Here is a 19,559-nt window from a genome sequence, read left to right as displayed (position 1 = left end):
CCAGACGGACCCCACCCACAGGACTCCCCCACTCCACAACCAGGCAGACCCCACCCACAGGACTCCCCACTCCACAACCAGACGGACCCCACCCACAGGACTCCCCGATTCCACAACCAGACGGACCCCACCCACAGGACTCCCCCACTCCACAACCAGACAGACCCCACCCACAGGACTCCCCCACTCCACAACCAGACAGACCCCACCCACAGGACTCCCCACTCCACAACCAGACAGACCCCACCCACAGGACTCCCCCACTCCACAACCAGACAGACCCCACCCACAGGACTCCCCACTCCACAACCAGACGGACCCCACCCACAGGACTCCCCCACTCCACAACCAGACAGACCCCACCCACAGGAGTCCCCCACTCCACAACCAGACAGACCCCACCCACAGGACTCCCCCACTCCACAACCAGACAGACCCCACCCACAGGACTCCCCACTCCACAACCAGACGGACCCCACACACAGGACTCCCCGATTCCACAACCAGACGGACCCCACCCACAGGTCTCCCCCACTCCACAACCAGACGGACCCCACCCACAGGACTCCCCCACTCCACAACCAGACAGACCCCACTCACAGGACTCCCCCACTCCACAACCAGACGGACACCATCCACAGGACTCCCCCACTCCACAACCAGACAGACCCCACCCACAGGACTCCCCCACTCCACAACCAGGCAGACCCCACCCACAGGACTCCCCCACTCCACAACCAGACAGACCCCACCCACAGGACTCCCCACTCCACAACCAGACAGACCCCACCCACAGGACTCCCCCACTCCACAACCAGAAAGACCCCACCCACAGGTGTCCCCCACTCCACAACCAGGCAGACCCCACCCACAGGACTCCCCCACTACACAACCAGGCAGACCCCACCCACAGGACTCCCCCACTCCACAACCAGGCAGACCCCACCCACAGGACTCCCCCACTCCACAACCAGACGGACCCCACCCACAGGACTCCCCGATTCCACAACCAGAGGGACCCCACCCACAGGTCTCCCCCACTCCACAACCAGACAGACCCCACCCACAGGACTCCCCCACTCCACAACCAGACAGACCCCACCCACAGGACTCCCCCACTCCACAACCAGACAGACCCCACCCACAGGAGTCCCCCACTCCACAACCAGACAGACCCCACCCACAGGACTCCCCCACTCCACAACCAGACAGACCCCACCCACAGGACTCCCCCACTCCACAACCAGACGGACCCCACCCACAGGACTCCCCCACTCCACAACCAGACAGACCCCACCCACAGGACTCCCCCACTCCACAACCAGACGGACCCCACCCACAGGACTCCCCCACTCCACAACCAGACAGACCCCACCCACAGGACTCCCCCACTCCACAACCAGACGGACCCCACCCACAGGACTCCCCCACTGCACAACCAGACGGACCCCACCCACAGGACTCCCCCACTCCACAACCAGACAGACCCCACCCACAGGACTCCCCCACTCCACAACCAGGCAGACCCCACCCACAGGACTCCCCAACACCGAAGGCGAGTGCCCAGGACAGTCCCCAGGGCGCCAGGGAGTCTCCACACATTGAAGAGGCAGACCCATAAAGTGTTTCACTGACCATGACAGATGAAGTTAGAAATCAGGGACAAGCTGGAAAGTTCACAGATTGGGGACATTACCACAATCTGAACCAATGGAAGCAGGAGCACAGGGAACAGCACATCCTTAGAGACAAATGAAGACAAAGCGTCATGTGGAGATTGTTGGTTCCATAGCTAGAAGCACATTAGGAAGAAGAGAAAGCTCACATTAGCAACTCACCTCTGCCAGTTCAGGAACTAGGAGAGGGTCAGGCTAAGCCCAAAGTCATCCAAGGAAAGGCACAATTCAAATCAGAACAGAGGTGAATGAAATGGAGAATAGTGAAATACAGAAAGGTCCACAAAACCAGGAGGTCATCTGTGAAAAGTCCAACAGAATTGACAAAGCTCTAGCTGGATTACTAGTAGGAAAGGAAAAAAAAAAGATCAGAAATGCAAGTGGCATTTTTATGGATTCTGTAGAAGTAAGGATGTGAGAGAATGCCGTGAACAAGTGTCCAACACACCTGGAAGCCAGGTGAACCGGGCAGCTTCCTAGAAACCAACCCGCCCAGAGGACATCAGAAGAGAAGAGTCTCTATAAGGAGATTAATCAGTTCTCCAAATCTCCCAGCAGAGAACACAGTGTCACCAGTGGTTTTTACCGAATATTCAGAAAATAACACCAGTTCTCAAATTTCTTGAAAAAGTATTGAAAGTAAAAGCATGAAAAAGATATTCCATGCAGGCAGGAGGACACTCACTGGCTCTCCTGTGAAGCCAGCGTCACCTGGCTCCCAAAGCCACCAGGGCCCTGAGAGGGAAGGAAGGCTCTGGCCAGTGTGCTTAAGAGCACTGGTATGGGAGACCTCAGTCAAACGCCGGCCAGCCAGCAGGACAGCAGGACCCCGAGCCCCACCAAGCAGGACTTCAACGCCAGGGTCTCAGCAGGCAGACCCCATCGAGGCAGGGCGCAGTCAGGGCTGCGCAGGGCAGCACCGGCAGTTCCTATCTCCCTCACTGTATGGTCAGGGTGCGCATGCTGACCGCAGAAGGAAACCCTTATAAAGTGAAGTGACACCCGAGTTCTCCCTGGACTTAGCTCACTGCTGCTGGTGGGTGGGGTTGGCATGGGCGGCACCTCGGCAGCCAGAGGGGCTGCGGCTCCCAGGGGCAGGCCCAGCCCACCGCCAATTTCTTCTTTCAGGGTTCTTGTAGAATCCAGACTGAGATCCACAGAGCACCATGAGAGTACCAGTAGGATTTACCGACGATCAAAACTTGTGCAGTAGAAGAAAGGACTGAGAGCGTGTTTTCTGGGAAGGTGTGTGGGTCCCGGGGTTTATGTAGCACCCCCGGCCCTGCTAGGGGTCCAGACGTATGCAGATTGTGCTGAAGATGTACCAGTGCTCTTGGCCCAAACTTAAGCCAGTTGCGGTTTGGAACATACTAATGCTACTGGTCAGCTCTGGAGTCCTGCTTCCATTCAGGTCTGCCCACTGCCATGTTCTCCTGGCGGGTCAGGAATGGGAGGTTGGGGTCACAGGCTGCTGCGCTGTTGAGCCTGCTCCTGCAGCGGGCTCTGCCCTGGGCCAGGCCTGGCCGCCCTGCAGTGGCAGTTGGGTGGTCTTGGCTCCCTCAGGGCGCTGAATTGCTGTGCCTGCCTGGGGGGCTCCGTGTTGCCACGGGGGTGCTCAACACCCCTCTCCCACCCACCCAGGCCGCCCTCCACCAGTGGCCCCGCTGGGCCAGGAGCTGTATCTAAATGACGTCCTGCGAGGTGGCCAGACTGAAGGCCTCTGCCTAAGGGCAGGAGGTGGTGCCCACCTCTGCCGCTCTCTTCAGCCTGGCGCTGCAAGGTCCGACCAGGGCCACCCGAAAGGAGAAACACGACGCCCTGTTGGGGAGGAGGAAGCAGAGCTGGCCAGTGGCAGGTGACAGACAGCCTTCTGTGCTGAAGACCCCGAGGCCCCTACAGCACTGTGAGGAGAGCCACAGAGGGCCAGAGGCGTGAGCAAGGCGTGGCGCTTCTGTGCCTGACGAAGCGGCTGGCAGGAAGCCGGCTGCACAGTACTGTCCCACGTGCCACAGGGGTGAAGGCACGGGCAGGAGGTCTGCAGGACTTGCTGAGAGGAGTCAAGACCAGGGAGAAGAGGCACTGGGTGTGCGGGACTGGACACAGCACTGTGAGTCCGCTTCCCCGGCGTGGTCTTGGGCCCTGTTGGAATCCTGGGCTTTGTCTGCAGAAAGTCTCAGGGCTTTGGGAATCCCAAGAGTCCCCAAGACCATCCTGCAGGAGCAGAGACGGAGAACTTCATTCTTCACTCCTTACTTCAAACCTGCCACAAGCCTCTGTCGCCCACGCCCTGGCGCCAGCAGGAGAGCCAGGACGCCTCGCATCTGAGCCCGGTTCTGACGGAGGTCCCAAGGCGGTCGCAGGGGTGCTGGGGCAGGTGGTCCACAGGCAGTTGCGTGGAGCCCACTCTGTGTGGCCACGCATGGACGTGAGACGGGAGGACAGTGACCACAGCACTGTGAGCTTGTGGACGGATGCTGGTCTGGACAGGATGCCCAGGTTATCAGGGAGCCACAGGTGGCCGGGAAGTCGGAAAGCCACACCTGGTCGGGCTCCATGCAGAAGGTGGAGGGATAAGCAGACAGACAGACAGACAGACAGACAGGCTCCCCTCCGAGGAAGGGGCAGGGGCCAAGAGTCAGCACCGTCATCACCCTGAACGTGTAAAGTGACACAGAGACACTGCCGCCTGCCCACCAGGATGGCTGCTGGCACTGCCCAGCCCGGCGTGGCCACCGCCAAGAGAAGAGGAGGGGCCTGGCGTGGCTCTGTGGAAGGCGTGGCCCTGCGGGAGGCATGGAGCTTCTGGTAGGTGAGCCCCAGGGGCGGAGGACAGGCCATGGGGTGTGCCCTCAAGCGGGGTCCAACCCCTGCCCCTTTGCTCTGCTTCCTGGCCAGGCGCTGCTGCCTGAAGCAGTGGACTCACGGGTCACCCTTCCTTTCCAGGGCCTTTCCCCTTGGTAAGTTGCTGTGTCTCGGGTACTTGTCACAGCGGCAGACAGCTGACTGGCACGTGTGTGTGGAGAAGCTGGGTCCTGACTGCGGGAGACAGGGGGCTGCTCTTAGCTGCGACCGAGTGCCCTCTGGCACACAGCTCCACTTCTGGGTCCTCAGGGCAGCTCCCGGCCGGAGCCACCCACCAACCCTCATGCTGTGGTGCTCACCATCGCCTGCACAGGCCTCCGTGGCCCCTCCTCGGGAGCCCCTGTGACCCTTGTGTGTGGTGACGGGGCTGGCCGTGGGGGCCCAGGGTCTGCAGACTCCTGTCTGGAAGCACTGCCCCCTGAGTCCAGTCTTCTTCCGTCTGACCCGGGCTTCCTGTCAGGGGCGCCCTCCCTTCTGCCTCTGGGGCAGTGAGGCCTTGGCCGCCTGGCTGGCCCCGGTCACCCTGCCCCGTGACGTGCAGGAGGTGCGAGCCTCACCTCCGTGTTGGAAGGAAACACTCCCATGACAAGGTGACCCCGAGAGGGCCTCCCATGCTCAGAGTCCAGCTGCCCAGCACAGCGTCGCCAGAGCTCAGATGGCGGGACGTGGCCCTGTACCCGAGGGCCGAGCCGGAGTCCCACAGGAGCCCCTGAGCTGTGCTAGGGGGGGCTCTGCCCTGAGGCCTCCCGACCGCCACGGGACCCCTTCGCCGGTCACCTTGTTCCTGGTACTGTGGGGCCTGCTGTGTTCTCTGCCCTGGCTGCCCCACCTGCCCTTCCTGTGAGGGGCACCTGGGGGCAGGCTGTTCTGAGACCTGGACACAGTGAGTCCGTCTGTGATCCCGCTCACTCGCAGCCCGCCCTGCAGTCAGCCTCGGGGGAGACCCCAGGTGGGGGCTTCCTGGCTGTGTGTGCAGGGTGGCATTCAGGGCCACCTGCTGCAGCTCTCCTGGCAGCGGGCACCATGGGGCTCGGCCCTGGGCCTCGCGTGGCTGCTGGAGGAGTCCACAGCCTCTGCCGGCAGGTTTGCCTGTGGGCTGCACCCTCTCAGGTTTCTGTGAAGGGGTCAGTTTTGGAGGAGGAATCCTCCAGGGAAGCTGGCCAGTGCCCAGGTGACCTGGCTTCTGGACCCCATCTTATGGGCTGCTGCCTCCCTCTCCTGCCTCCCTGCGGCGCCAGCCTCCCCGCGGCCCCCTCCGCAGGCCTTCGTCTTTTCCCTGGGCTGAGTTTAGCCTTTGAAAGGGTTTTCCAAGAAGGGAGCATTTGATTTTAGTGCGTTTTTCTCCCTGTCAGGGCAGAGGGACTGTTTTAGGAGAGTGAGAGTCACCGGAACATGCTTTATTTTTACAGCTCGAGACTTGTGTTCTTAGGAGCGAGAGTTCGAGGCACGGGCGTGAGCATCCCCACGGCAGCGCCTTGTAGCTTACAGTGCACCGGGGCGGGTTCGTGCCAAACACCACAGGCCCTGGGAGAGGTGCTGTCCGTGAGGCTGACGTCCACTTGAGCCTCCACCACAGCCTCCAGTTCCCTCTGGCACAGCGTGAGCCTCAGCGGGAACAGCAGCACCCCCTGTGGGTGACAGGAGCGCCTCTCCAGTAGCCCGGAGCAGCGGGGCCGCAGGGACCTGCAGGGCCGGGGAGGTAGGCCTGGAGCCCAGGGGCTGCCTCACTCCTGGATTCTGAGTTTGAATTCCACCTTCCCTTCGTAGGGGTCATGGGGGTTGTCGAAGGTCACGTGCTCCGCGAGAATCTTGCACACGATGACGACCTCTGTGTTGGTGGGGACGTTGAGCAGCTTTGCTGCCACCAGAGGGTTGCTGTAGTGGGGCTGGAGCGGAGGCCGGGGTGAGATGTGGGGAACCCGTGGTACCAAAGCCCAGCCAGGCCAGTGCAGGTGGGGGCGGGGTGGCCCGGGACTCCTCCCCCAGGGTCCCCATGCTGGGCTGGAGGGACACAGTGTGGGCTGACCGTGGCCAGAGCTGCCCACGGCACAGAGGGGACACTCTGAGTGGTCTGGGCGGTGGGAGGGGCTCTGAGCGCTGTGCTGTCGGGGAGTTGGACACGCGTGTCTCTGCGTCATCACGAGAATGCTGTTTGGGGGTTGGCCGGCCGTGGACGGGATGGGCACGTCACGGTCTTTGCTTGGGGCCTACCTGGGCTTTCTTCCCGTAGTAGGGGAAGTAGTGCAGGCTGAAGGTGCCGTTGGGCGGGTAGTAGGCCACCTGCAGGGGCTCCGCACCCCGGGGGGGCCTGTCCTGTGGGGAGAGCCGGGGCTGGGTTGGGTGCCGGGTGGAGCCTGTGCACAGGACCACCTGCTGGCACGGGCCCCAGGCGTTCACGTGCCTGCCCGGGTGTCCCGGCAGTGACGGAGGCTGGCTTGGAGTCGGTGGCTCTCCAGAGCGTCCGCGCCTCCTCGGGGCACATGTTGGGCTTGTTGGGGGAGCTCAAGCTCGTCAGAGAACGAACGAGGGGCCCGTGGCCCGTGTTACTCCCAGCCGGCCCACACCATGCCCGCACCACCCAGGAGAAAGCCCAAACAGACTGCTGCCCCCCCCGGCAGGACAGAGGGCCTCGCTGGACGCCACCTAGGGCCACCTGGTGGGACGTGTCCTGTCGGTGGGCCGAAGGCCACATGTGGACCTGTTGGGCAGCTCAGTGCTAAAAACAAACCCTAGAATATGTCAGTGGCAGTCGTTTGGGGAAAAAAAACTGGGATTTGCCCGAGCGTCCTGCCACCCCCCAGCAGTCCCCTACTGGCCTGATTGAATGGCCATGGCTGTTAGGGACCTGAAACACTTCTGTAAATAATCCAGTAAGAGGACAAGGCGACATGGTGCAATGTGGTCTCTCCAGACTGGGGGCACCTTGGAGAGCTGGTGAGAGGTCGCAGATGCCCCACAGGCCACAGTGAGAGGCCGCACCTCACCATGCGCTCGCACCACATGCCTGGCCTTGGGCAGCTGCCTGGGCGTGTCCCCGTGAGCCTCCAGTGGCTATACTTACCAAGAAAGTGCAGTCCACTCGGGGGGCCGTGTCGTTGCTGGGCAGGAACCGGACGATCTGGAAGGAGAGGTGTGTGCCCTTGTGTGGGCAGTGCTGTGGCTGCCGCCCCTCTGAGGAGCCCGTGCCGGTCACCCGCACACTCAGAGCCAGGCCCCAGGTGCAGGGGTCGGAGTGGGGCTGGGTCCTGGTCACGCCACCTGTGGCCTCAGTGTGCTGTGGGTGGGTGGCTGAGCAGGGTGCTGTGGGTGGGCTGCCTTCTTGCGACCCACGCTCGAGGCCCCTCAGGACGTGCCCACCTGCCTCCCGGCCCCTGCCCCACTTCTCCAGCCCCAGCCCCCCTCCTGAGCTCTGGGCGGGATCTGCCACTGATGGACATGCAGCTGCTGTGGTCCCAAGGGAGCCTGGTCACGGTCCTCCTGCTAGGCAGGTCTGGGGACACTCTGGCCAGCCACAGGTTCCCGTGATGGGTACGGTGCCCAAGTGTACAGCTCCCTCGGGGCACTGCCGAGAGTCCCAGGGCCGGCCAGTCTCTGGATCAGTGATCTTGCCCCTTGGCCTGGCCAGTTGCTGCCCCCAGGCCTCAGCCTCCACGTCACCCCCATCGTCCCGCCAGGCCAGCGGCCTTCTGCACTCTGCTGTCTGCCCATGTCTGTTCTCACAGGCAGGAGGGATGGCCACAGCCTTGGACACCATTCCCGGCCCCCGCACCTCCCACTGTGCTGAGCGGAGGGCCCCTCTGTGCCCGACCCTGGGGCTCCCTGATCCTGGTGGAGGCTCCTGGCCCCTCCCAGCCCCTGCCTGGCCCTGGCCTCCCCTCAACTGCCCTGCGTCCTGCTCCTTCCTAGCACCTGGCGGAGGGCTGAGCAGGTGGCTTCACTCATGGTCAAGAGTCTAGGGTGAGGGCACAAGCCCCGCGCCGAGGGCAGGAGCAGACCCAGGCTCGGCCTCTGGCCGAGGCAGAGGAGGCCAGCCCTCGAGGCTCACCCTGTTCATCTTAATGATGAAACACGGCTTTCCTTCCCCAAAGCCGAAGTCGGGGTCGGGCAGGCCGGAGCAGTTCTGCAGCATGTCTGCGGTGAACTTGCAGGAGAACTTGGTGTGGTTGGGAGCTCTGAAGCTCTCCTGGAAGAAGTACTGCTCAGACGTGCAGTCCACGTTGTCCTGCTGGGCCGCGGGGGAGTAGCCTGGGGGAACAGGGGCCTGCCAGCGCCGTCCTCTCCGCCCTCTGGAGCCAGAGCCCAGCCCTGAGGACTTCCGCGGAGAGTGGGGAACTGGCCAGGGCGTCCCGCCTACCTGCCAGGAAGCGGTGGAGGCTGTGGGTGAGGCCCGCCCAGGAGCTGCTGTCGGAGACGTTGTAGGAGATCTGCAGCCCTCTCTCCCCGTACACGTCCGGCCTCAGGGTCACCCCTGGGGAGAGAGCGCCGCGGTGTCTCCCGGAGCCCTGCCCCGCGGGGTCCAGCCTGGCACAGAATGGCTGGAGGCAAGTCCAGCCTGGGAGACAGGCAGCTGGGCTCAGGGCAGGGCCTCTCCCGGGAAGGAAGCCACAGCCAGGCTCCCGATGGAGGGCTCTGAGGACACGTGGCCCTGGGACCCAGCCTGAGAGCCAGGAGGAGCAGGCTGCTGTGAGATGGGGCCTGTCCCAGAAGGTCCAGAGCCTGGCCACGAGGAGCAGGTGGCTGGCAGGACTGAGCTCAGTCACACGGTCATCACTGTCACGGGCTCAGGGAACTGCATCTCTGCACACAGACACTTCTCCGGTCCTGGCTCAGTTCCCAGGTTGTGTGTGTGGGAGAGGAGGAGTCAAAGCCACTCCTCGGGGCTCACCTCGCACTCTGGCCACCCCCATGCTCCCCCATTTCCAAGGCTGCTGGAAACCCCTTTCCCGGCCTCTGGTTCCGGCCACGGCACCACAGAACCTGCTGGTGCACCGTGTCCACCTGGCAGCCTGCTCCTGTCTACCTGAGCAGGGGCTGTTTCTGGCGTTGGGAGGCAGCAGCTCTGCCTGGTTTGAAGTGAAAACCTGCGGAGCATCTTAGGGAACCTGGCACGTCCTCCTCGGCCCCCGCAGCCAGGCCCACCTCTCCCTCACCCTCTGGGCATGTGGGGTGTCCAACTCTGCCCTCTCCAAGTCCTTCCTCCCTGGTCTCCAGGCCCTGCCAGCTTCCTCCTGGGTCCTCCCAGCGACGTCCGACGTGCTCGCGGGCACTGGCCAGCCAGCGAGAGCGCTGTCCTCATCCCTGACCAGTGCTGTTGTGATGTTAAAGCTGAAGCCACGTCGACTCAGATCTGTCGCTCACGGAGAAAGCTGAGCCATCCCTGCCACCGCCCGTGGGTGGTGGGACACGGCTCAGGGCTGTGTCCTTCTGCGCTTACCTGGTGACTTTAGCTGGTCCTGGTAGTCAGGTGTGTACGGGTCAATGGTCTGCATCAGGACGTAGAGGCACAGGGCAAAGAGCCCCGTCATGACCACGTAGAAGGCCACGTAGTACAGGCTGATCCACACTGCAGGAGAGTGGGGCAGGAGAGGGGTCAGGAGAGTGGGCTCTGACTCCAGGGTGGGTGGCCACCCTGTCTCCAGCCGGGCTGGCACTGCAGAGCTGCCAGGGTCCCAGGGGACACTCCTGGCCAGCAGAGCCTCACCAGGGAGGTCAGTCCTGAAGGAGGCTCAGGGCTCGCTCTGCAGGGAGTTCATGGACACTGCTGTTGGCTGAAGACCCACCCGGCAGGGCCATCCCTGGGCGGCTTTGGGCAGGCCTGTGGGCAGCGAGGGCCTTCTGTCCCTGCAGTGGGTGGGGGCCACCTGGGCCTTTTCTCCCCTCCCCCAGGAAGGGGTAGGCATCACTGTGGCCATGAGGGAGGGAGGGACTGCAGCCTGCTGGCCTCACCCTGCAGCGTCCGGCTCACAGAGCGGAGGGCAGCCTCTGGGGAGCAGGAGGCCTCCGGGGCCATCTGGGGACCCTGGCTTCCTGCTGAGGGGCAGGGTCTACAGAGATAGGGACCCCCATGGCAGACAGGACCCTTGGGACGGAGGGAAGGGCGCCTCGGGGGGCAAGACACCAGGCCTGTTCCCTGGCCCCTGGTTTGAAGGCCATACCAGCGACCAGAGGGAAAGGGGTCCTCCAGGGTCACGAGAGCCAGGCCACTCACTAGGGACAGGGGCAGCCAGCTCTCCCGGAGCCAGCGACACAGAGAAAGGCCGGCAGGCCTGACGGAGGCTCCCAGGGGAGGGGCAGCTCCAGGGCAAGGGCCAACGCCGGGGATGTCACCGTCACCCCCAGGCTTGGGCCCGTGACACGCACAGGTCAGGCCTGAGAGGGTGACATGTGACGAGGTGTGATGAAGAACAGGCAGACACCCGCCCCCGAGGGCCCACTGGGAGAGCCCCCTCCCCATGGGTGCCGCAGGGGCTCTGTCCCTGCTGGGGCCAGCTGGGCTGGCCGCATGCCCCTCCCTCCCGCCGGGTCCTGTGTGAGCGCCCACCTGGCTGTCCAGGGCCACCGCTGCTTCCCACCAGAGCCCGGCAGCCACAGCCTCTCCTGCAGTCTGGTCCTCCTGGCCAGTGGTCTTCTGCCCCCTTCCCACACCACCCTGGACAGGTGCCCTGAGCAGCGCCCCGCTGGGCCCTCACGTACCCCACCGGATCGGGGTGCGGCCCAGCATCTGGCCCGTGTCCGGGTTCCAGCAGTAGTTCTGGAACTCAGCCATGCGCTGGCTGCAGGACTTTTTCTCCTGCAGCGCGGCCATGTCCCCGGTGCTGCCAGCTCCTGCTGAGACGGGCAGTGGCCCTCGGTCTTATAGTCTCCTGGGCGTCAGAGGCACCAGGAGGCCTTATCAGCTCTCCAAACACGGGGCTGTCCCCAGGCGCTCCCCTGCTATCACGCCTCCTCCCTGTCCCAGGCACCCGGGTGGCCCCCAGGACACCCTTGGGGTGCCCTTGGCAGTCGCTGCTCTGATAGCCTTCAAGGGCACGTGTCTCCTCAGGAGGCCACACTCAGAGCAGCGCAGGCCAGGCCAGGCCTGGGCACAGCCCTCCACTCACGGGCTTGCTGCCTCCAGCGGCCTGGCAGGGAGGGCGGCCTCCTGCCTGTGGCCCCGAGGCTTCCGGGTCACGGAAGCACCCCCAGCCCTGGCATCTGCAGCTGCCTCCCAGCCGGCGGTGTGGCCACGTGGGGCGATTCTCACGCTCTCAGAGCCCATGAGGACAGTTGGGGTGCAGGTGTGGGTGTGAATGGGCCACATGGGGAGGGCAGAAAGCCTGATGCTGCCCAGCTGAGACTGCCCAGGAGACGCAAGAGCTCCGGGGCGACCCCGAGGGTCTAGCCTGGACTCCCGTGGTGTCCTAATGAACCATCCTGTGCCTGACCTCAGGCCCTGTGCCCACCGCTGACGCGGAGCCTCGGGGTAGTGCTGTGTGGACTGAGGCTCTGGCCGGCAGTCCAGCTCTCACAGCCGTGGGCCTGGACCCCAGGGTGCTGGTGATGCCCGAGTCAGAGATGACCAGACCGAACAGAGGAGCCAGTGCCGTGGAAGGCCAGGTTTCAACAGGTGATGGCTCGTCACTCCGAGAACCAGGAGGATTAAAAAGGAAGGTGCCATCTGAACCTGCCCACGTCAGGCAACGGGCGTGAGATGGATGGGCCTGGATGACCAGTCCACAGCCACGACAGACAGGCCCACGGCCAGGAAAACTGGGACAGGGGCCACAGCAGAGAACAAAGTGGACCTGTGACCCCGTGGCCACCACTGAGTCAGAGCCTGCAGGGTCCGCCACACCCTGCAGCCCCTCGAGCCTGCTGCACGGGGCCCAGGCCTTCAGCACAGGACCTGGGGACACTCCAGGGCCAAACAAAGCAGGAGAAACAGAGAAGAGACGCCAGTGGACGCAAAGCAGAGAGCGGTGGCGGGCGTCCCGAGACCAAGGCTGCTCCTTTGACAAGATCAATGGGGTTGACAAACGCCTCGTAAGAGAGGAGACACTGTCACCAGGGTCAGGAGCGAGAGGGGTGTCACCCAGCTCCTGCAGGGGGATTGGACTCAGGGGCCCTCGACCCTCAGGTGGCCCTGTTTTCTATTTTATTTAGAGACAGGGTCTCACTGAGTTGCTTAGTGCCTCGCTTTTGCTGAGTCTGGCTTTGAACTCGCATCCTCCTGCACCAGCCTCCCCAGCTGCTGGGTGACAGGCGTGCGCCCCCACACCTGGCCACACCCATTCTTCACTCCATCTTCTAGAAAATAGAGGGCAAGAGATACTTCCCGACCCAACTTAAGGCCAGTGTTAGCCGGATCCTAAAACCAGGTAACAGACAAGTGACCGGTGGACCAGCAGTCTTCAGGAATACCAGAGTGGGCTGCGGACCAGTGGCCCTCGGGAACAAGGACACAAATGTCCTTTAAAATGTGGGCAACTAGATATGAGTTGGCGTGAACACACTTTATATAAAGATGTGGAAAATTGTGCTCTATATGTGTAATAAGAATCGTCACACATTCCGCTGTTGTGTATTTAAAAAATAAAATCAATAAAAAATAAAATGTGGGCGACTGAGTCCAACAGTGTATAAACACAGCCCACTCTGTGTTCCAGTGGGATGCAAAGCGGGCTTGATGTCGAGAAATCCATCCAAGAAACAGCACGTTCACTCCAGACCCATGTGAAGAACCAGCTGTGTTGGCAGGGCAAGAGACAGGCACGTGCACACTAGGATGAAAGTGCAGCGCAAAGGACACAAGGTGCCGATGTGACAAGACGGGAGCAGGACAGAGGTGACACCCTCTGGGTGGGTGAGGAAGTAAGTGGAGGTCGGACTCACGGAGGCACAGGTCCCAGCTCAGTAGAGACGGAGATTCTCCAAGTTAATATTCAGTCCTAAAATAACGCATCGACGTACCAGCCAGAAGCCAGGTGTGGGGGCACACACCTGCGATCCCAGAAGCTTGGGAGGCTGAGGCAGGAGGACCTCAAGTTCAAAGCCAGCCTCAGCAAAACGAGATGCTAATCAACTCAGTGAGACTCTGTCTCTAAAAAAATACAGAAACGAGGGCTGGGATGTGGCTCGGTGGTCGAGGGCCCCTGAGTTCAATCCTTGTCATCCCCGCTCACACTCACACACAAAATCCCAGCAAGATTACTTTGGAGACAGAGACAGGAATCATTCTAGAATTTGTACAGAAAGCCAAGGGATCTAGAATAGGTAGATATTTTCTTCTACATTCTGAAGAGTTCTTGGAAAATGTTTTTGAGACGAAGAATACAGTGGGAGGCAGGTCTGCCCAGCTCCACAGCTGGTGACAGCCCCAGTGACCAGGACTGTGTCCTGAGGCCAGGGGAGGTGCAGCTCAGGGTGGACAGACCCACTGACTCCTGCAGAGCTGCAGGGGACATCCGAGGCATGGAATAGCCTTGCTCCAGGTGCAGGCAGCTGGGCCTGTACCAGACACTGGACCCCAGCCTCACGCCTGGCCCACACGTAGCCCCTGGGCCACGGACTCTAGGTGAAACGTCAGGAGAGACACGGGAGGGTCTTCAGGAGCCACGGCTAGGGGAGTCGGGCTGGACACCAGGCCCAGCCTGTGAGAAGGAACGTGGGCAGCTGGACTTGAGCCAGATGAGCCACGTCTGCTCGGTGAGCCTACATAAGGAGACCAGAGAGGCAGCGGCCGGGAGGAGACCTGGAAACCACGCGCTGACCAGGACCTGCCCGGGACACAGAAAGTGGACCCTCCAGGTGGAAGCCAGGGCATGCACAGAGGACACCAGCGCGAGCCCTCAGGAAGTGCAGGTCGCAGCCACCAGGGCCACCAGCACCTGCAGGACTCTGAGGAGGCAGAGCTCCTGTGGCCATGAGGGAGGCCTGGTGGGCGGCCCTGGGTGGAGCTGCCCAGAGAGCAAACACCCCTGCCACACAACCCGAGTGACACTCAGGGACACTCACCATGTCCACAGCGGCTCCTCTCGGGCAGCTGAACACTGGAAGCAGCGGGTCGAGCAGGCCTGCTCTGGGTCCAGGTGGACAGAGGGTGGAGCAGGCCTGCTCTGGGTCCAGGTGGACAGAGGGTGGAGCAGGCCTGCTCTGGGTCCAGGGGTCTGTCGTAGACGCCGACCTAGATGGCCCCCCAGAGCCATGTGAGTGCAGAGCTGGTCTGGGGGCCACTGTGTGAATCCACGCAGAGAGCATCCTCGAAATGCCCAAGTGCCTCAGACTGGAGGTCCACAGGGGTGGGCAGGGCAGGCGAGTGGCCTCCGAGGCAGCACAAGGCCCTGCTGCCCTGCTGGGCTGTGCTCCGGGCTGTTCCTCAGGGCTTCTCTATGGTCCCTGCCCCGGCTGCCAATCAGCAGTTACCACCAACCAGAGGGTCAATGGAGAAAGGACTTCCAGAGACCAGGAGTGTGGCCTCGAGGCACAGCTGCCCCTTTCGGCCACGTCTGCTAGGTCCAAGTCACCCTGGGGCAGCAGGAGCCTGCCTTCATCCTGGGTGCTCTGTGGCCGAGCAAGGGGCAGTGGGTGCTTTCCACAGGACACCTCTGTGCTCACCTCTAGTGCAGTCCTCTCCCTCAGCCCTGGTCTCCTGTGGGCCATGATGTGGGAGTCCCCTGGAGCCCCCAGAGATGCACTGCCCAGGCCCACCGACATGGGATGCTCCTGCAGGGTCTCTGGGTGACTGTCCTGGCTCAGACCCCCGGGGAAAGGCAGCAGAGGCCACCCGTACCAACAATACCACGAGAACCTGTCCCCTCTGACCCTGGTGACGGGAAGGCGTTCAAGTGGTTGGCCCAAGGTCACCTCCTCCTAGGGGGCAGGGCTGACCTAGTGCCGTCTCCCGCGGACGACACGATGCTGTTCACCTCAAATATTTACTCACTAGCACCTGCCACAGTCCTGCCCGCCCAGCCGGGAGGTTCCTGCACAGTCCTCCGGCCTCCCTGGGCGTGGGCACTCTCTCTTCCTGGCCTTGTCCCCTGCCCTCTGTGAGTGGGACAACCGCTCTCCGTCTCCTTCTGTAAGCCAAGCTGAGCTCTGCTGTAGGCTGGGCTCCCGAGGAGCCTGCCCCTGGAGCTGGGGGCTGCCTCCTCCCAGGAGGACCTGGCACGCCCTTGCGTGTCCCGGGGCGCCCTCCCTGAGTCGGCCGTGCCCACCTGGTCCTGGGTGTGCCCCTGGTGTGCCGCCGCCCAGGTCCCTGCCTCGCCCGTCCCCTCCTGCCTGATTCGGGCTGAGCCTGGGCGGCTCTGAGTCTCCAGCTCCCTGGCTGGCGTCACCTGAGCAACCCTGCTGACCGCTCGGTGTGCCGGGCCCTCACCCATGGACACCCCTGGACAGCTCTTGTGGGGTCCTCCTCTCTCAGCTCCTAGTGGCTGGAGGTTTGCTTCTTGCTGTAATTTCCTTAGAATACAAATGGATGACCGGCCATCCTCACAGAGGACACCGCCACGGACGCCCTGTCCTTGCTGGCCAGGGTCCCACGAGGACAGGCGCAGCCCCCGGGGGCCTGGGTTTGTCCTTCCTGTGGGAAACACAGGTGTCTGGCTGCAGGGGGCTGAGCTGCCCCTGGCTGATCCGCTTTGGGGCAGCTTAGGGGATTTCTTTTTCTCCCCCAAGGTGCCCTCCCTGCCCCGGGGCTGGGATTTAGTCAGTGCTGTGTCAGCCCCGGGTCCTCCTGGGCGTCCTCACCACTGCTGGGAGCTCTTCCTGGTCCCCCAGGGCAGGAGCCGGCCACAGGCCAAGAGCCCGGCCTTGGCCGAGGTCTCCTCAGGCCTGAGTGGGCAGGGGGCAGCGCCAGAATGGATTTCGGGTCTCTGGAGACCGTGGTGGCCAACTCTGCCTTCATCGCTGCCCGGGGCAGCTTTGACGGGAGCAGCGCCCCGTCTTCCAGGGACAGGAAGTACCGGGCCAAGCTCCGGCTGCCCCCGCTGTCCAAGTGCGAGGGCCTCCGGACAGCCTGGACCTGGAGTTCCAGAGCGTGTGCCGGGAGCAGCCCATCGGCAGGCGGCTCTTCCAGCAGTTTCTCAGGGCCGACCAGAGGCACGAGCCGGCTGTGGGCCTCTGGCTGGACATCGAGGACTATGACACGGTGGATGGTGACCTGCGGCCGCAGAAGGCACAGAGCGTCGTGGCCACGTACCTGGACCCCCAGGCCCAGCTCTTCTGCAGCTTTCTGGATGAGGGGGCCGTGTCGAAGGTGAAGGGGGCGGCCGTGGGGGGCCAGGAGGGGCTCTTGCAGCCGCTGCTGCAGGCCACGCTGGAGCACCTGAGCGGGGCGCCCTTCCAGGAGTTCCTGGGCAGCCTGCACTTCCGGAGGTTCCTGCAGTGGAAGTGGCTGGAGGCCCAGCCCGTCGGGGAGGACTGGTTCCTGGACTTCAGGGTCCTGGGGAAGGGGGGCTTTGGGGAGGTGTCTGCCTGCCAGATGAAGGCCACCGGCAAGATGTACGCCTGCAAGAAGCTGAACAAGAAGCGTCTGAAGAAGAGGAAGGGTTACCAGGTGGGCACGGTGACCAGCAGCAGGGCCGGCTCTCGTGGTCCAGATGGAGGCCGCAGGCCCCGGAGGACCTGCGAGCCGCACGCTGCCCTCGCCACTGGTCCCGGGGCCTGTGGTCCTTCCCGGGTTCCTGGCCGGTGGACCCTGCCTGCCAGGGATTGCTCTCCGGAGTCTGCCCCATCTGGAAGTTCAAAGCCCGCTGACGCTGCAGCAGGGGAGGTTCTGGGGAAGGAGGCCGGGCTCTGAGGGAGGCCGGGCTCTGTGAGCCACGTGTCTCTGGGACTGGCCTGGCCCGGGGCTGGGGTGCGGGGTTGGCCTCCTGGGAGGACAGGAGTCAGCGTCTTGCCGACTCCTCTGCTGGCACCAGAGTGTCCAGCCAGGCAGGGTCAGCGGGAGCTGCTCAGCCTAGAAGAACGCAGCGTGAGCTGGGCGTGACCACTCCCAGGGTGGTCCGTGGCAATCTGGAAAGGGCAGTTCATGCGGGCCATTCGTGTCTAACCCTGGCTTTAGCCTCCTGAGGGTCTTGCCCTGCCCCCCGATGCCCCCAGTGGTCTCAGACAGAGGAGCAGAGCTCTTTTGGGCAGAGGCTGGCAGGACGGGGCCGGGCGGCAGCAGGGGAGCTGGCTGGACCCAGGAAGCACTGAGAGGGAGACCAGCGCCGCGGCAGGGAGACGGCCGTCGGCTGGGTGGTGGGACCCCTGGGCCCAGTCCGAGATGGCTTCTCATGCTGCCCCCTGAGTGCTGGGTGTGTGGAAAGGGTCTCCAGGGACTTCAATTGCTCCTGAAGCTGGGCACACCGTCCTGCACGAGTCTGGCCCTGGGCCACTGGTGCAGGCGGCCTGGGCCCCCCCACAGGCCTCTGGTTTCCCTCCTCTCCCTCAGGGCGCCATGGTGGAGAAGACCATCCTGACCAAAGTGCACAGCAGGTTCATCGTGTCTCTGGCCTATGCTTTCGAGACCAAGACTGACCTCTGCCTGGTGATGACCATCATGAATGGTGGTGATGTCAGGTAAAGGGCCGTCCAGGCCGGTGGCCCGCGAGCTGAGCACATCTGCTTGGGCCCCATCAGAAGCCCCTCTGTCCCAGAGCTGGTGCCTGTCTCAGGCCACACCAGGACAGCAGCCGCCAGTGGCCCTGGCCAGGCTGGTCACGGGGGCCTCCCGGTTCTGCTCCCTGACCTGGTGCTGGGAGCCGAGGCTGGCCGAGGGCCTCGCACCTCACACCAAGGGCCAGTGCGTGGTGGTCGACTCCCTTGGTGCCCGCCCGGGAGGGAGCTGGCCTGCAACACGAGCGGCCCATGTGGGCCGGCCGTGCCGCCACCAGCCAAGCAGCATGTGTGCCCTGACCAGTCCCTGGGCGACTCTGAGGCCAGCTGGGCTCCCAGGAAGGTCGGGGGCCAGGGCCTGGAGCTAGCCGAGGCCTGATCTGGGCCTTGGTGTCCTCGTCTGTGAAACGGGACCCATGCCCAGGTTCACGCTGTCCTGGACCCGGCCTGGGCCGGCCTGGAGCTGCAGGGGGCCTGGCCGGGAGGCCCACACTGCCTCCTGCCCCCGCCCTCACTCCGTGGGCCCTTCTCTCTGGCTGCTTGGGTTCCAGTGAGGGACGTGAGGGCCACACAGCAGCCTTCGAGGGCCCAGGGAGGAGAGGTGGCAGCTCTCAGGGCCACCTGCCCCTCAGCACGTGCAGGGCTAGCAGCTGCTGCCTGCCCTCCTGTTGCCCTCAGCCGGGGCCTGGCCACCCTGCTGCTGCCCAGGGCACCGCTTCCTCATAGCTGTGGGGTGGGCCTCTCTTGAGACAAGGAAGGGTGGACTTCAGGCAGGACTGGGCAGAGGACGCTGCAAGTCCACCGGGGGCTCAAGGTCGGGTGAGGACCACTCGTGCCTGCTGTGGGCCATGCACGTCAGCAGGGACCAGGCGGCCACTGGCCCCCCTGTGGACTGGCAAGTGGCCTTGGGCTCTGGGAGGACAGGCCCCTGACCGCAGCTCCTGCCTTTGAGAGTCGTGGTTGGGGTGCAGGAAGCCGGGGCCTCGGGCCGCCTGGGCCTGTCCCGGGCAGGCTGTGGCCAGGGTGCCGGTGCTCTGCGCGTGCCGCCCAGGTACCACATCTACAGCGTGGACGAGGAGAGTCCCGGCCTCCCGGAGCCGCGCGCCACCTTCTACGCGGCCCAGATGCTGAGTGGCCTGGAGCACCTGCACCAGAGACGGATCGTCTACCGCGACCTCAAACCCGAGAACGTGCTGCTGGACGACGGGGGTGAGCCGCGGGCGGCTGGGCGGGCCGCGCTTGCACACTCCCCGCGGTCGCCCCAGGCTCTGAAGGACTGAGCGCGAGGGGGGCGGACCGTCCGGCTCCCTGGTCCGTGGGCCCTAGGAAGGGCCACTCCTGGGCCAAGGCCGGGCGGCCCTGGGCAGGACACAAGCCTGGAGCCGGAAGCTGCCTGTGCCCAGGCTCGAGCCAGGGCCAGGGACTGGGCACCCTGAGGTCACT

General features: G+C 63.7%; 2 protein-coding genes across 2 annotated transcripts; one reads left to right on the top strand and one right to left on the bottom strand.

Annotated features, from left to right (window-relative positions):
- Window positions 1–6,182: 6,182 nt before the first annotated feature.
- On the bottom strand, window positions 6,183–11,343 carry Atp4b (ATPase H+/K+ transporting subunit beta). The gene is made up of 7 exons (XM_026382356.2): window positions 11,232–11,343; window positions 9,973–10,101; window positions 8,893–9,006; window positions 8,584–8,783; window positions 7,600–7,656; window positions 6,750–6,851; window positions 6,183–6,424 (listed from the first exon to the last, which is right to left on the bottom strand). The coding sequence occupies exons 1-7, from the start codon at window positions 11,341–11,343 to the stop codon at window positions 6,263–6,265; spliced, it is 876 nt and encodes a 291-aa protein (XP_026238141.2). The 3' UTR covers window positions 6,183–6,262.
- A 5,032-nt stretch (window positions 11,344–16,375) lies between these two features.
- On the top strand, window positions 16,376–19,396 carry Grk1 (G protein-coupled receptor kinase 1). Its single transcript, XM_026382346.2, is given in 4 exon segments — window positions 16,376–16,526; window positions 16,529–17,073; window positions 17,953–18,080; window positions 19,168–19,396. Coding segments are annotated over 4 exon segments (1,053 nt in total).
- Window positions 19,397–19,559: the final 163 nt, after the last annotated feature.

Source organism: Urocitellus parryii, chromosome 2, assembly GCF_045843805.1.
Source record: "Urocitellus parryii isolate mUroPar1 chromosome 2, mUroPar1.hap1, whole genome shotgun sequence".
Taxonomy (NCBI): domain Eukaryota; kingdom Metazoa; phylum Chordata; class Mammalia; order Rodentia; family Sciuridae; genus Urocitellus; species Urocitellus parryii.
The sequence above is the reverse complement of the archived record's forward strand: the minus strand, read 5'-3'. Positions and strand labels throughout refer to the sequence as shown.